The 14,517-nt window shown below is 37.3% G+C and overlaps 1 protein-coding gene across 7 annotated transcripts in view; it reads right to left on the bottom strand.

The window, feature by feature from the left end:
• KCNH6 (potassium voltage-gated channel subfamily H member 6) overlaps positions 1-14,316 on the bottom strand; it is a 109,216-nt gene extending 94,900 nt beyond the window's left edge. For 3 of the 7 annotated variants that reach the window (XM_072414622.1, XM_072414625.1, XM_072414620.1), the window contains exon 1: positions 13,778-14,315. In XM_072414622.1, the coding sequence (XP_072270723.1) occupies positions 13,778-13,853 (76 nt within the window). In that variant the 5' untranslated portion in view covers positions 13,854-14,315. Of the gene's footprint in view, positions 1-13,777 lie in introns of all 7 variants that reach the window. The other 4 variants (XM_072414619.1, XM_072414621.1, XM_072414623.1 and 1 more) reach the window with 2 other exon arrangements.
• Between the last annotated feature and the right edge of the window lie 201 nt (positions 14,317-14,517).

The raw sequence follows: 14,517 nt of genomic DNA, 5'->3' as shown, positions 1-14,517 counted from the left end.
CTCGTTCTTGGTACCAGGTTGTGAACTTTAATCCGTCCATATGTCAAGCTTGGACTGCTTTTCCTCATTAAAGATGTTAGATGTGCAGTTTTATTGCAATGACCGTATTCTACTTTGCTTGAACTAAATCTACGATATTCTCCTATCCACATTTTGTAGCAGGGCACCACAGTCTTCCTTTTTTTCTACCTGTAGATGATCTTCACTCATGTTAATTGGCCATACCAGGATGACGTAACTCCCATGCGGGTGCACAGCAATTTATTCATTATTAGTATGCACAACATAAACCAGGTTTGTTGGGTTTCCCAGGGAATGAACACTGAGGTGCGCATGCGCAGCTCAGCAAATTTTGTTACCTGGATGGGGATCAGACTGCAACAGGTATTGCAGAAGGGACATCCCCCGCCCCTTTCTCCAATAACCACCTTCCTGAATTACCAAAGTTCAAAGCCAGGCTTTAGTTCCACATTAACATCCTCCAAACTTGCTTAGACTGTATGTAACATTTCAGAGTTGGACAATGTTTGAACATCCGGTTTTATTGGTGTCTGTGTCCAGTTCCTGACCACACAGTGATGGGAATTCTAATGAAACCCTGAAGGAAGGTAGAAGCTTTTGTACACACCCAATAATAACATTTTGGCTAACATTCTGCTTCAAAGCTTGATTTATCTTGGTCATTGGTTTAACATTACAATTATTGTAATAATAATTGCAGTATGTTTTTTAAAACAAGGCATTAAGTGACTTTAAATATTTACTCATTAAAATAATAGGCAGCTGCTCAGTTTAAAGGTCACCCACTCGCTTTAGAGATTGGGTTACTAGGCATCTCAAGCTTGTTAAAGCAAAATATAACAAAAGACATTATATGGGTATCCTGGACAGACGCTAACATCTGATACCAAAAAGGTAAAAAACAATTAGCTAGAACTTGATCAAAAGGAGGTTGGTTGTATGTTTTTCCTGCTTTCAATGTACAAGGCTCATCTACCCCAGTCAATATGTTATTCCAGTTGTGTTATTTGTTTCTGCTCTGATTAGATGCACGGTAAGCCATAATAATAAATCGTTTGCAGTTGTAATACATACGCATATAATGTATGTTTTATAGAACATTACCAAAACACATCCTAATGCAGAAACTGCAGTTCAGTGCACTGCTATTTCTTTTAAATTGCACTCCAACATACACCCCTAATGCACTACAAAGAGGCCACCAAAGGTAGTAGGAAAAAATGAGCATTGGCATCTCCCTGAAAATAAATAGGGTATCTTACATTGCTTGTAGTAATACATTGCAAAGGTCTGAATCTGATCATAAAGGCAATTAAATACATTGCAATAAGTGTCAGCCATGTATATCCAATCTGGTTGACCAACCTCTCTGAGCTCACATTTTTAGATAACCTTAATTATAGTTATTTGAGTTACGTATCCTAAAATTTGCATTTTTAGGTATTTCAGTCTGGTGGGCATATATTGTCCATCCAATGTTACAAATAGTTTGGAGATAGATTGGTTTATGTCTGCTTACTAAAGATCTAACACTTGACTCAACTAATTTTTCAACCATACCTGTAAAGATTGAGCTTAGCCCATCTTTTGCCTTTGTTCCAAGTTTTGATGCCATGAGATACCATTTTTACTGAAGTTAACCTCCTTTTTTTCATTGTATAGTGTGAATTGCCTTTGTTGTTACAGGTTGATAAGAAATTCTGGACCTGAAAATCCTAGCTATTTCTGAAGCTGCAAGCTATTTACAAATGTGTTGCTTTTAATACAAAATCAGAATGGTAAAAGTTCACCCACAATAGATACTTCAGTTACTGTTTTTTACTAAAATAATTAATCACCCACTTGCATCCTATTTCTCTCCATCACTGATAACACCAGACATGTCTTCCCACCTACCAAAGAGATTAAAGAGATGGTCCTTGCAGCTTTTTGAATTTCAGACCCCCCTTCCAATACAGTGAATATAGCAATTAATAGCTGGGAATCCCTGGAATAATTTAATTCATGTCCAAAGCAAACATATAATTAGCCTTCCATTATCCACCTGTAAATAAAATGGTTTTAGGTGAGCTGACATTTTGCATCATTGAGCAAATGACATAATTTTTAAATAAACTTTTCCACTGCATTAGCAGCCATGGCACCTCTCATAAAAATGACTCTAATATCATTTCTATATGACAGGAACCCCTCAACAAACAAGGATTTCTAATTATTCTACAATAAAGAGAACACCAAATTAGGAGTTGCAGGTTGCCAATGTAAGCACCCAAGTGACCTGAACCTGCCCTCCCTTATCATTGTGTTGCCAAGTGACTTCTTTGTTCTGATCTCCCAAGTGGTAGGAAGCAGATCAATGCTGATGAACAGGCTTGAGTATCTTAATCCATTTATCCAACTATATAATTACTTTAAAACTAATTACAGGAAAATAATTTCCTGTCCCTGATAAGCTGACTACTTTTTGTTTTTGTTTAGAAGCTCTTCCTTCTCTATGCCTTCATTTTATATTCTGAACTGTAGAATATATTGATCAATCTCAAACAACTGTATATGTCTTTAATGAAGTACGGATCTCATCCTTTACCTTTGCAGTTGTTAGTGCTATCTGGGGACAGTACATATTATGCATCAAGTTATTTTATCTAAATATTTATCAGTTTTTTGTTTACTGTATATGTCACCTTTACTTTTATTTATTATTATATACTGCATTTTAATTGTATCCTATTATATTATCCTATTACTTTACTGCTGTGAATGATTGAGGTTTGCCACAAACACCAATTCTGATGCTGCTGACTTACAAAAAAATACACACACACCAAAGAGATACATGGGCTAATTAAACCCTAAAATGTACTAAATCTATACCATTCTTTTGATGCTGTACATATCGGGCAATCGTCTGACAGGTTATAACACTAAATGTCTTTCATTGAGTAACCATGTTGAATTTCACTGCAGCACAGTTACTCGATGTGACCTAATAGCTATAGCCATTAGGCCTCATGGGTTGCATGTATATGTACACTGAGGAGAATTATCAGCATTGCCACTGGTGAAAGCCAGTCTCCTCAATGTCTGTCAGCACAGGAAACTCCAAGCCCCCACTGGTGTGTTCATTGACAGTGCTTTGCCTGGGGAGAAGAGTTAGGGGGCTTGCACAGCATTTGCAGGAAGAGTGCAAATTTGTGGGTGTGAAGACTTTCAACACCTATGAGGAGGTGACAGGGCCTAAGGCTTCATACACATGTGCAATAATTATCGTTGGAAAGGATCTTTCACGAGGACGGCGGACGACGAGTGCTGTGCACACGCCAGATTCTCGTCCGATATCAGCCCTGAGGCAATTATGGGACGAGAATCATCTGAGGTGTATGCGTAGCCACACATTTCAGAGCTTGTGGTGAAAGGTAAATGAAACAAAAATCTAACTCCTCCTGTGCAAAACTGAACTTCAAAGACAATACTAATTAAATGAAACTAGGAGAAAATCCTCGTTGCACAGTTTTCAACATGTTAGGAAATCTAAACTATCATTTGTTACCTAAATGTTCACAGAAATTGTGTAGTCGGTTAATGTTTCCTTCTCCATGTGTGATGTTAGAATGTGGTATAACAAACATAGGTAGGTCTCTCACATTTCTCATTCCTTATGAGAGAGCTGTTTTAGTGAGACTTCCCTGATGTCACCCCTGTGTTAGCTGATCTGTGAAGCAAATAATACAATGAGTGTGATGCATTTATTAGTGAATCAGAAAAAAGTGCACAGAACCCCATTTCTGCTGCTCAGGTTATATAGTTCTACTATATAAAAAAAAAAACACCACCCAGGGTATGGGGCATACTATTTACTGTTAGTAGATTTTGAAAAAAGGTACAATTAGATGTGAGTTGGTAAATAGAAGGGCCATGTAAGCATTTTTAAAATGAACACACAATCTCATATTGCCTTAATGTACATTGCTTTTGAATCATAAAGACATCTTTTGTGCCAAACAATAGCAGTCTTCCAGGAAATTCCATCCCTGCTGGCTAACTTGAGATTGAAGTACCTAGAACAGAGGTAGGCAAACTCTTGCCTTTAGGCCGGATACGGCCTAGCCAGTATTCCAGTCCGGCCTAACACCCCCCTAGTTGTTTATTGTTGATTTCGGCCTAATTGAATTGTCGCGTTATTGCGAGTTCCTGCGATATCATCGATATCATCAAGTTCCCGCACAGTAACCCCAATTACTATGTCTAAAGAGCAGAAGCAATGCACAGCTACCAGTCTCCGGAACGTTGACCTCGAACATCGTGTCTTAAACCCCAAATGGAATGACGAATTATTCTTTGTCCAGTGCGGCAACACAGCCTTGTGTTTAGTGTGCAACGACACCAACAGCACTTTCAAGTGGTCGAATCTCAAGGGGCATTTCGATGCCAAGCACACGCATGCGTACTGACTACACTGCGGATGAGCTGAAGACTGAGGCTGCTCGCTTGCAGTCATGGTGTGAAAAAACCTTTCCTTGGACACCTTGTTTCTTCTGGCCTAGTGTGCCTTCTTAACCTCCTGAAATGGCCTAGTAGTCCAAAAAGTTTGCCATCCCCTGATCTAGAATATCTGAAGAGGTCAAGGGCTGCCCACAGACTGACATTCATTTCCTAGTAAGCATATTTGGCTAGATGGAGCTTCAATCATTTCTGGCTTATGAATCAGACTTTAAAAGGAAGGAAAACAATATATGTTATTACTAATTTGTAAATTCACCATACATGCAAGTTGTGACCTATGGAAAGCATACACAGTTGGGGCGGTATAATTGTTTATCAAGCCAAACATTTTAATTTAGTAGTAAGGGGAAATGTTTAAAGTGAATAACTGTATAAGAGAGGATTTTCTTTACCTCTGGATATATTTCCACTCACTTCCCATTGGATCACTAAAACAGACAATAAAGAGAAATCTCTACAACAAGACAAAAGCTGCACAAAAAATATTTAAAAAAAAAGCCTTCAGGGACAAATATTTCCATGTCCAATCAGTGCACAACATTACAAAAATATCTAATTGACAATCTTTCCTGGTGAGACCGCCCCCCTGCCCATCAACAGGTAGCATATATTTTAGAGAAATTATTCATAGATTCACATCTAGCTCAAAAGGATCTATTTCTTGAGCACATCAAATTATTCGTGGCCAGTGGATGAATTCAATTTTCTTTTAAACTAGTTGCTTATGAACTCTCTATATAAAGTAAATGTTTGGCATTATATGATCAATCATATTGATAGTTTTGTTGGCTTTGTTTATTTACAAATAACCCTCACGCTCCGTCAAGGACTAGAAGGAATAAGGTGGCCATGGACAGTTTGATGTCTCAAAAGACATTTTCCTATCTAGAAAGCACTAGCTTGCTGCCGGGCCCCATCTATGGTGTTCCTCCCAGTGCAGCCAAGGGATGGTTAAAGCATAAACATGGTAAAACCTTAACTCTCTTTTTTACTTAAAAAACAGTTCTATCAGCTATTGGATTAAACAAGAACTTTCTTTTTTTACTATTTACCATTGGTAACAACATTTATATACAATTATTACCTTCATTACTTCACTGCTGCATGGCCCAAATAAATAATGCTTAAATCAGTTGTATACACATGGCCTGCTGAAACATGAGAGTTATGTATAGATTCATAATTGTGTTACTCTTCGTTTTGGTATTATTCTGCACATAATCTATAATTGAAGCCAAAAATTATTTTTGTTTCTCATATAGTCAGAAAGTGTTCCAAAATCCACCAGGTTTTATAGTGCTGTCTGCATTTCTGTTGGTGAGATTTTTCTCTGTAGTGATAAATACCATAACTGTGACAGAATTCTCACCTACAAAAACACATAAAGGAATAACTGTACAATACAAAACTTATAAAATACAAAACAATACTTAAGCACTCTACTCTGTTGACTGAAGTAATTTCTGTATCTTACACAAACATAAAAAATGAGAAAGTTTAATAAAGACTCACACGAAAAGGTTTTTCATGTGTCTACAAAACATGTGAAATCCCAATTTCTTCTGAGCTGGTAATCACACAATCTGTTACTTTGATTGGACAAAATCTTTCATGTCTAGGAATGACAGACTTTAACCCTTCTGTGCTCTATCAGAAAACAAATAAAATAAATGTTTTAAATTTGTTTGTATTGCTGCTGCAGGCAACCTCCCAGATATTGGTTTTACTGGACACTGAGTCACTGAGGATGATGAAAGATCAATAATGGCAAGAAAACTTACTGACCCGTCAAAAATACATCCTAAACATAAAGAAAAAAATACTTTTGACTTTCTCTCTGTAATTATACAATATAGGATCAAACATATTCCCCTATTAGCTAATGCTGTTCTCTGCTCCCCAATGTCCCTGGTTTGTGGGCAGTCCTTTAGAATCTCTGTATATGATGAAGGACCACTGGTACGCTGGTCCTGCATTGTATGAGATGATGTTGGTGGGATGTGACTGGTCCAGCAGGGGAAGAGGAGATACTTTAGTGCACTGGTCATTTGCCATTTTCATTACCCACCAGACAAAACTAACAATGACATGTACAGGGAGGCACAACAACATGAATTGTTTACAGCTCTGCTGTACAGGGGATTGCAAGGGGCTGATAACAAATCAAGTTAGGTTTCTACAATGCTTGAATTAAAAACAGAAAAATACATTTAAGAATGTGTCATTGAATACAGACTAATATTATATCTGACTGGATTTTAGCATTTAAAACAGGGGTGTCAAACTCAAATACACAGAGAGCCAAAAATTAAAAACTTAGACAAAATCGTGGGCCAACCTTGAAATTTATTGAAAAAATTAAAGATTCCCCTTCTCATTAGATATAAAACCTTTTCATATGGAAACAAAGAGGTTTTGCTCCACATTCATTCTGGAACAAGCCTTTAATAGAGAAAGAGGCATAAGTTTTTTTGTTTTTAAGAAAAAATCTTATGCCTTTTTTTTCTGCTTTGTAGCCTTCTGAGTAAAATTTCATTGGTAACCTTTTTGCACAGGCTAACAATAATAATAACAATTTTCTTCTATGAAAATCCAACTATTCAAGTCCATGGCTTGGAGTAGCAAAGAAAAGTACAGCTGAGGGGGAGCGATAGTAATGCTAGAAATAGCAGCTTTTTGCCCCCGGGCCAGAGTTTGACACCCCTGATTTAAAATGTCTTTAAGGTTTACTGTACTCTGCTTACATAATATTTATTATTTTCATTGGATTTCTACAAATACTTATTGCAGAATGAATAGACATGAGAGATCAGGGGCCAAGCATGCTTTCAGCCCAATAAATTTATAACAAAGTTGGGATACAAGTCAAGCTCTTGGTAACAAGGTGAAACCACGACCAGGATGTGCCACAGAGCAATTATTTCTGGGTTAGCATAGGTAACGTAGGCTTCTCTTGGTAATAATGGAGACTTTTAAAGGTTTAGAACTAACCGGGTAAATCATTTTAATGTTTTGTAGACTCTTTTCTCTACAAATAGTAATGCAGATATAAATAATGGCATTTATACATGGAACAAATATACAAATAGAAAGCGCAAAAATAGTCTTCTACAAAATGGTATTAAAAAGAATCCCTAAGCTTAGTGTCGGTCAGTAAAAAGCTTTTGCTGATTTTAAAAACTGTTCCCCTCGTTCAAAGGACAATGTTCAGGCCTAGCAATAGGCCACCCAGCCTTCAGCAATGCATCCTGGCAGGACCCAGAGACAGGGTATTTCTGCAGATGAATGTAGTAATGGAGGACTGTGGCTACAGTATGTATTAAGGGAATCATGAAATAAACAGCCCCCATGGTCATTCTTTTTATTTTGATCTAATGCACATCTGTATGTTTTTTCTTTTGCAGCGTGTGGTATTAAACTTTTCTTTAACACAGCATTATGAATGATTACTTGATTGAAAGGTTGTTCTTTGTTTAGAAACTGGGCTTTTAGAACAGGTATTTTGGTACATGTTACATTCTTTCTTTAACAATAAATCTGTCATTGCAATTTATATAGCATCCCCTCTCTCCACTAAATTTTACCATGCTGAATCAATCTTTCTGTCACCAGTGACATCTCTCATAAATCAGGGTATTTTTGCATCATTTTGGAGCTGCACAGCAGAAGCTTACCAACAGCATCTCACCCAAACGTGCTGAATAATTTGTGAGATGCCCAGAAAAGATTGCGTGCCCCAGGCCACAACATGGAGCAGAGAGCTGGCAGACAAAGAAGCGCTCAGTGTACTGAGATAAATGGCATTTTCCAGCTTTAGATCTTACTGGTGTGCTTTAATAAACAACTTGGGACTGTCGTGACGGTGACAGAATCTTGATGCACACACTGCAGTGGAACCCTAATGACTTGAAAATGCCATAATAAAAGAAAAAGAAAAGCAATATCTTCTTGTATGTGGAACAGGAAAAAGAAAGGAGCCTAGGCAGGTCCACTCTGGCAATGTAACAGCTCATAAAAAGAAATGCTGCTATGCTCTAAAGTATTTCTAGAGGTGCTGAAAATAAACTTGTCACAAGACTGGGCAATTCAAACTGAACATATGATAAAAAAATGTATAAACTTAAGTTACCTTAAAAATGATTAAATGATCCAGAGGTAGATGACTTCATATGTAAGTCTCAACCTTTATTGTAATATTGTATAATAAAATCTCAGAAAATATAGAAATTGTTTTCACTGTAACTGGTAGCTAGATAAGACCAACAATGAATGTGTGATGCTGACATGACCACAGAAGCTGAGCATTGAAAACATGAGAGGCAGCTGCAAGTCTCCATCACAGGGACTCTTTCTGCACCAATTTGTGGTAATTAGGAGGGCCCCTGGGTCACTTGCATCTGTAACCTTTGTGACAACTGTTCCTATGGTAATGGAATTAAAATACTAAAAATCACAACTACGTTTTACACTTTGCTGTGTCTTTTATGTTACAATTACCAGTGATTAATCACACGTGATTAATCTTTGGTGATGGTTGCTATAGAAGAAAAATCCCCCTTACCTTTCTATGCTCTAGCCCAAATTAAAAAAAATAAATTAAAAGATGCCCAGGGCAAAAATTAATGTAAATGGAACAGGGTCAGGCATTGGCTGTTGGGTTTTCAGGTTTTATTTGAGATCTGTGTGTCAGAGCATATAATATAGGAAGAGGATGGGTAACCTGTACTTTAGGTTCTTAATGGGGGCTTTAACTAAAAATATAAATCTGATACAGTTCAGTTCCATACAAAAATGTCTGATTTGGACTGGCAAATGCATATCTGCATATTATAGACATTTGCAGATATGTTAGGGATAACAATGACAATTTTTCAGATGAAAATGTATTGGAATCTAATCTAATCTATCTATCTATCTATCTATCTATCTATCTATCTATCTATCTATCTATCTATCTATCTGTCTGTCTGTCTGTCTGTCTGTCTGTCTGTCTGTCTATCTATCTATCTGTCTGTCTGTCTGTCTGTCTGTCTGTCTGTCTGTCTATCTCTCTATCTGTTTATTTATCCTGATCACAATCTGCTTATCTATAGTAAAACCTTTTTTGTCACTGACTGGTTGTAAGAATTTGTGATCACAGTGCTTCATGGAATTCCCACGTGCCATCCTACTTAGCTCACCCTTGCCATTTTTAAGCGATTAAAGTGTGCTATCCGGTGATAACACTTTGAAGTATAGCTCATTATATAAAGTGTCAAAGCAGAGTAGCACATTATAATCAGTTATAACTGACAGCAATGCTTGTAACAGCCATAACCTGTGAAATGCTCTATTCCTTGTAACGACACCAAGGAACTGAGAGGTGAACCAAGAATGTCTTGTTACTTGTCAGTATTGGATAGAACAGTAATACCTCCATGAGGAAATAAATATTAAATAAATATTTTGTTAAGCACATAGCATTGGGGAGTAGATATTATGCTGGGAACTTTATTTGTGAATGGATTATCTTTTATATTCTAAAGCCTTTCTTTATGCATATGATTACTTGCATATGATACAAAATGTAGCATGGTATTCATTAATACATACATTTATTTTTGTGCAGGCAGTATAAATACCTGAATTGAACTTGATATAAACATGTTGTAAACCACTGCACAGCAGAATTAAGAATTGAAGAGGGAAAAACAGAATGCACGTAAGAAGCCCAGCTAACAGGAAACAATATGGTAGGAAGGCTGAGCTTGTCTTTCTGTTTCTCCTTTGATTGGTCAGTTACATGCTAGAGGAGGAACAAGACCAATAAGTGTTAATTAAAAAAATCAGGTCAGTAAAAAATCAGGTATTTTGTCTTGCTAGACAGAGTTGTGGTGTATAGTTAGGCTATGTAAATAACAGGACTGGGTTGACACATCTGGTGAAAACATTTAGCATTCATTGCAACAGTGTTTCTCAAGCAGGGTTGCTCAGAAGCTGCTAAGGATTCCTTGAGCATTTCTCAGGTCAGTTACCACTGACACCAATAATCTTTTTCTGTAAGGATGACATTCTTCCCATTGGTCAACAGTTTAAGAGGCATTCTTCCTACTGGCCACCATGGTAAAATTGTTGCAGGCTGTGATTATAGTAATTATAGTAGGGGTTCCATGAAGACCTGAAATATAGTTCAAACAGTTCCCTCATGTTAAAAAGTTCAGGAAACACTGCATTACAACTTGCCATTACAGTGTCCTCCTTATTCCACACTATTTAATGGGAGTGCAACTTTTGGGTACTGGAATGCTCTTCTCACTGAATAATGCAAGGACAATAAGTCTGGCCAGTATAGCCAATTACAGATGTGCCTCCCAGACTAAAAAAACAAACCACTGAAAAAAAAAACACACACCCACAAAAACCTAAAGGTGTCAGACCACCCGAAGGTGAGTTTTTGGTTTGAGTTATGTGCTTGAGGATTAGAGTTACATTCCTAAATTATTAGATACTCCTACATAAAGATTTTTCTGACATAGTTTTTGTTCTCTGTTACTTTCCACCTTTTTTGTCCCAGCCCAACTTTGTATGTTCCAGAACCTATTCTATTCTTCATAGTGCAAAATAATATACATAATCCAGCAAAATTGGGAACCCCTAATAATGAGCATATTAGGTCAGCAAACTCAGAACATAGTAACAGTACTCAAACCATAATATAATTTATGTAACCATCCTGCAACTATAAAAATTGATTTGTTTTTCAGGATGTAAGCTTTGACAGCAATGATAATTTTTAATGCCCACCTTATGTGTTATATATTCCTCATGTTTAGGAAATTAAGCTGAAAGTTCTTGCAGAAAAGTATGAGCTGACAATTTATGCTGCCACGCATATGTGTCAGTGCGTATAGTGTGAATGAACCTCTACTCTAACTTCACACTTGTGCATTATGGTAATATGTTTTACAACTCATTGCTGCAATATACCTATTACCATATGTTAATGGTTATAGCAGTATTCATATTGAATGGCACTACATTTCATATATAGTAACAGCCAATGCACCTGCACTAGTTTAGAATAATGTGCATACTAGTTGTTATCTACACTGTGTTGCCAAACAGGTTGCAGGTACATTTTTTGTTTGTGTGAGGTATGCTAACAGTCAAAAATAATTGGGCTGCTTTAATACGGTGTGCCTCAAAGCATGAAAAGATGTACTCTTATACTCACAATGGGCATGACGTTGCTCACAAAACACCTTTACTGTACCTGAATACAAGTTGCAAATCACTATAGAATTTGTATAAAGCAAGTGACAGAACCCCCTGTAGATCAAAATACAACCACAACATGAGACTGACTAGTTCAGGCTTGATATTGTAGGCAAGCAAACAGTGTTTAAATTCTTAAACAGCTTTAGCCAGGGCTGAGCACTATAAACTTTTAAACTGCGATTTAAAATTTAATGTGTAACTTTGGTAGGACAAACATACTTATTACTAGGAGAACAAAGAGGTGAATACAAATGTTGTACAATTGGAATTAGGTGTTTAATGGAGCCATGAACTTTTTACTTTACATAAACTACATTATATCTCAATTTATGAAAAGGTTCAGTCCATCTAAAAAAAACTTTGTTTTTTTTTAAACTTCCAAATGTGATATACGTTGTGATATAGTTTGTAATATCTGCTAAATCTGTACACTTGTGTTCATAAGAATGAATGATGAAGGGGCATCATACTTTTCTTTTGCATGTTAAATGTATAAAATGGAAAAGGCCTCTGTGTGGGGCTCCAACTTGGGCTCAGACAGTTAAGAACTACGGTAGAAGATGGGAAAACACACACACACACACACACACACACGCACAACAATCGACAACAATCCCATAAGGAAATTCAAGGATCACATTACCTGTGACAAGCATGTAAGATATATCTGTATAATAAGAAGTTTTAAACATGCCATAACATAAAGCACTGAGCAGAGGGCAGAATAAAATAGTGGCAGTAAAATCAAAACTAGGGGAACAAAAGCTGTATGCAAACACACCTACAGACATACACACAAAATATGCCATGTACCTTTAAAAGAAATATTTTTTTAATATTCATCTCTATTTAAATTTACTCAATAGCACTGCCCTCCATATAAAAATACAAACTTTAAAACATTTTATATTACAATATTTGTGGGAGGCAAAAGTGAGTAAATAAAAAGTTAAAGCTTTGACAACAATGAGAATCACAATAATATTTGACTTATAGCTCAACTTTTCAACAACAGTAATATAAAAGTCAATACAAAAGTGGTCATCAATATTTGAAACCTAAAGCTACAACCAACACTCTCATTATGATGTCCAAGACTGGATTGTAAAATTTCTTTATGGTTTTCAGAAAAGCTACTTGATGCTTGGTAAGAGCCTGGATACCTTTTAGACTGAAATATACATGCTAACATTTTATAATAGATTGTGTATTTAGGGCCCAATAACTTGATGATGTCTCTACTGTCCAGAATGTTTATTTGGGGTGAATATCTTCTCAGGTATTTGCAGGTAAGGAGTAAAACAAAAGTTTTAAGTCATTACATGCTATTTAAAGAGCAGGCACTATAACCCCAACATTATTATTCTGCTTTTGAAGTTGCTATTACAAGTTTATACAACTAGACATTCTCATGACAAGACACATAAAACCTAACAAAGTGATTCTGCAAGCTTCTGGCCCAGCTATTGGCATGGCCCAGTTAGTGCCAAAGGCCTGAACAGATAAGCTATATACTCTGGATATTCTTGGCATGACATCACTGGTGGCCTTACAAGGATCCAAGGGCAGCAATACCAAGATATCAAACGCATGCCAAGGGCTTTAGATCAGCACCGAACCTTGATACCTAGCCATTGTGCTATGTAACCTCCCTGGGCGATTCAGATGTGTGCAGAGATTACAAATATATGATCAGAGAATAGAGAATCCCTTCCCAGGCATATATGTACTGGAGATAAATGTGACTGGCATACACAGCTTGTGCCCTTGTCGTGTTTATCCCTGGCTGTCTTGTTTGCTTAGTGCAGCTTCTGTTGTGTTTACTATGCACATCTCGCTTCCACTAATTACTTGTTGATTTTATGTTGGAAGATCTCATTCCCATCACTGCTAATTCTGTAAAATGACAATGTATCAACTGATGGTTACTGTAGGGTGCTGTCTCTAAACTTCTACGCCTTGCAAGAAAAAAAAATAATAATCTCAGAGTACTTACTTTGTCCTTCAAACTTCCGGATGATTGTGTCCAGGTAAGTGTTCTGGGGGGCCACATGGCCCCTTCTCACTGGCATTTTGGAATAATAGAATTTGTCCTTCCCTCCAGCTGAAAAGTTACCAGTTCCTCCAGGTCACCCTGCTGTTATCAATGTCCTCAAACAGAGATCTTAGAGCAATAGAAAAGGAAACAAAATGTATCCCATCTTCTGGCATCATGGCAGTGACATTCTGTGCTTTCTTTTAACCCCCTTCTGTATTCAGGACCCAGATACCCCAGTGTATCCAACAAGCGATGAATCAGGGATTAAGGATTTGCAGGGATGGCACAAGCAGTGCTGAGAGCCTGCCAACTGTGCTCCCCCTCCTCTAAACTAAACATGTGCCACACGAAAGGAGTTGTCAGCAGCTACAACTGTTAGGAGTGATAACTTCAATCCAGCCCTGGCTTTATGACGTCCTACTGAACCAAAAAAAATCCCCAAGGAGGTCAGAGATCACAGGTGCAAATGGCAGGAGCTCCAAGCTGCTCCTCTACTAGACACAGCATCCAGATCAATGACAAGATAGTGGGAGCTGTCCTCACTGTGTGGTGCTGAACGTGCTGCTAGTAATCCTCAACTGGGGGTGGAGTGGGGCTGCTCTCCATTAAATCCAGACTCACGTTGCATGTACAGACAAGTCTTATTTTCCGTGTCTATAAGACAGTTTGCAAGGAAATCCCTTCTGTTCACTCTTCAG

The sequence above is a fragment of the Pyxicephalus adspersus genome, chromosome 6, assembly GCF_032062135.1.
Source record: "Pyxicephalus adspersus chromosome 6, UCB_Pads_2.0, whole genome shotgun sequence".
Lineage (NCBI taxonomy): Eukaryota > Metazoa > Chordata > Amphibia > Anura > Pyxicephalidae > Pyxicephalus > Pyxicephalus adspersus.
The sequence above is the reverse complement of the archived record's forward strand: the minus strand, read 5'-3'. Positions and strand labels throughout refer to the sequence as shown.